General features: G+C 36.5%; 1 protein-coding gene across 1 annotated transcript; it reads left to right on the top strand.

Moving 5' to 3' along the window:
- The first annotated feature begins 278 nt into the window (after nucleotides 1-278).
- On the top strand, nucleotides 279-2,195 carry LOC133287242 (WAT1-related protein At1g25270-like). The gene is made up of 7 exons (XM_061484806.1): nucleotides 279-472; nucleotides 598-660; nucleotides 784-900; nucleotides 1,026-1,275; nucleotides 1,349-1,507; nucleotides 1,622-1,773; nucleotides 1,886-2,195. Exons 1-7 carry the CDS (start codon nucleotides 279-281, stop codon nucleotides 2,193-2,195), a joined length of 1,245 nt encoding a protein of 414 aa, XP_061340790.1.
- The last annotated feature ends 241 nt before the right edge of the window (nucleotides 2,196-2,436 follow it).

Genomic DNA, 2,436 nt, shown 5'->3' with positions numbered 1-2,436 from the left:
AAAATAAGCTATATCATTAAAACAAGCTATTTTCAGAAAAGCTTATTAAAATTTACCAGTGTCCAATCACCCCCGATGTACGATAGAAACAAAAAGAAACAGAATCTTGAGGGTCTCACCTTAATTGCAAGACGCGTATATCGCAGTGCTCTACACAGCACACTTGTTTATATAAACAAACCATCGCTGGGATGCAACTTCCATAACTCCATATATCGTTCTTTATTTTCTTCAATCACAAACCATTTTGCAGCAGCAAGTTGTGATAGACACAAAAAATGAGAGATATAAGGAAAGTAATGCATGGGTTGAAGCCAGCCCTCTTGATGTTGGTGGTGCAGATTGTAATTGCTACGGCGACTGTGCTCTACAAGCTTGCCATAAACGATGGAATGAGCATTAGAGTAGTTACTGCTTACCGTCTCATTTTTGCAGCAGCATGCACTGTTCCACTTCCTCTTATTCTTGAAAGGTCCATATCCCCACAACTTCATTTTGTTCCTACACTTTTCACTAAAAAATTACCTGAATACAGGTGTACAATATTAATAACTATATATCTAGGCTAAAATGGGTTTTCTTCATTAATTTTTACAGGAAGAACAGACCAAAGCTGACTTGGAGGGTGGTTTTTATGTCATTCTTTTGTGGCCTATTTGGGTAAGTAAAGTTTTTTTTTAGGCACGGATGTTAATTGCTAATATATTAATTGTACTAATATATTAATTGTACTGTAAGTACAGATTTTAACAATTTTTTCACATGATCATGTAAATATAACAGGGGAACGTTATTCCAAATCCTTTACTACGAGTCCTTGGCATTGATATCAGCAACATTTGCTTCCGCGGTTTATAATCTCATTCCTGCCATCACTTTTATCTTGGCTGTCGCTTGCGGGTACGTATTCATGCCAATCACCAAACCTATTATAGCTTTCAAGTTTCATTTCAACAAAGTTGTTTAATGTTCAGGCCACATATGAGATAGATGATTACTGATAACTCACATTGTTTTTTCCTTAGTTTCGAAAGATTAAATTTGCAAACGGTAGCAGGCAAGACTAAGGTGTTAGGAACGATAACAGGAGTTGGCGGGGCAATGATGCTGACCTTTCTCAAAGGTGTAGAAATTAACATTTGGACCTTCCACATTAACCTTTTGCATAAAATTGGCGACACGGGAACACTAAATGGTAACTCTGGTAGTAAATTGCTTGGTATTTTTTGTGGTCTTGGAAGCTGCTTCTGTTTTGCATTATGGCTTATCATTCAGGTTAGCATAAGTACATAGATATCAGTCATTTTATTTGCATAAATGAATTTCTTTGGATCATATGACACTGCAGGCTAAGATGAGCAAAGAATACCCGAGCCATCTCTCGAGTACAGCTTTGATGAACTTAATGGGGGCAATACAATCTACTATTTTTTCCCTTTGTGTTGAGAAGGATTGGAGCCAATGGAGGTTGGGTTGGAATATTAGGCTTCTCACAGCAGCATTTTCGGTATGTTAATTACATAATTAGCAATTAAAACATTGGTTTTGTGAAGTAAGGTATTGAAATTATGATTGATAATAAAATGACATGTGCTAAGGTGAACTGGTGGTGTTGTTACAGGGTGTTGTGGCCTCTGGAATAATGGTTATCGTCATTGCATGGTGTGTCAGGATGAGAGGCCCACTGTATGCCTCTGTTTTCAACCCTCTTGTGCTTGTGCTTGTTGCCATTGCTGGTTCCTTAATGTTGGATGAGAACCTATACATAGGAAGGTATATATACACCAAATCCCAGTGCACCTAAATATATTGTAATTGACTTTTAATTTATGATCAGGGTCAACTTACACATTCATGGTTTGATTTTTGAAACATGTTTAATTAGTGTAATTGGAGCAGTGTTAATTGTGATTGGATTGTACATGGTGTTGTGGGGTAAGAGCAAAGAAATGAAAAAGGTGACTCACTCACAAATCACTCGAGGAATTGAAGAAATTGAGGTTGTTGTCACGTCCACGACCGTAGATCATGATAAAAGTAACCGCGACAGCAACAACCATTCCTGTATTGAGGGCAATATTATTTGCAAGGATCATGATAATTCATCAAAAACTGAACACGAAGTACAAGAAATCGAGAATAATGGAAAAGAAGAAACAGCTAACAAGGACATAATCATAACGGGTACATGTTAGACACAATGCCATCTTTTCCACTTGCCCTTTGTTGTAAGCAGACACCTTGAAAAGGGAAAGATTTTGCTTGTGTTCCAACCGAGATAGGACACTCTTAATAATTATAAATTAAAAATTAACATGATTCTTCACATAATATCAAAATGTTAAGTGATCAATTATTTAAGTCCTCCTCTTTAAGTCGATGAAGAACAAACTTCGATTGTATGCAAAATTAAAGTTAAACCAGCGATTATATTTT

The sequence above is a fragment of the Gastrolobium bilobum genome, unplaced genomic scaffold (assembly GCF_033153095.1).
Source record: "Gastrolobium bilobum isolate Gb01-03AN ecotype WA unplaced genomic scaffold, APGP_CSIRO_Gbil_v1 utg609, whole genome shotgun sequence".
NCBI classification, from domain to species: Eukaryota; Viridiplantae; Streptophyta; class Magnoliopsida; order Fabales; family Fabaceae; genus Gastrolobium; species Gastrolobium bilobum.
The sequence above is the reverse complement of the archived record's forward strand: the minus strand, read 5'-3'. Positions and strand labels throughout refer to the sequence as shown.

Bases quoted from the DNA above. Each gene is read 5' to 3' on its own strand.
- LOC133287242 (XM_061484806.1), top strand. From the start codon at position 279: ATGAGAGATATAAGGAAAGTAATGCATGGGTTGAAGCCAGCCCTCTTG. The intron at 1,276-1,348 runs GTTAGCATAAGT...ATGACACTGCAG, and splicing joins CATTATGGCTTATCATTCAG to GCTAAGATGAGCAAAGAATA. The intron at 1,508-1,621 runs GTATGTTAATTA...GTGTTGTTACAG, and splicing joins TTCTCACAGCAGCATTTTCG to GGTGTTGTGGCCTCTGGAAT.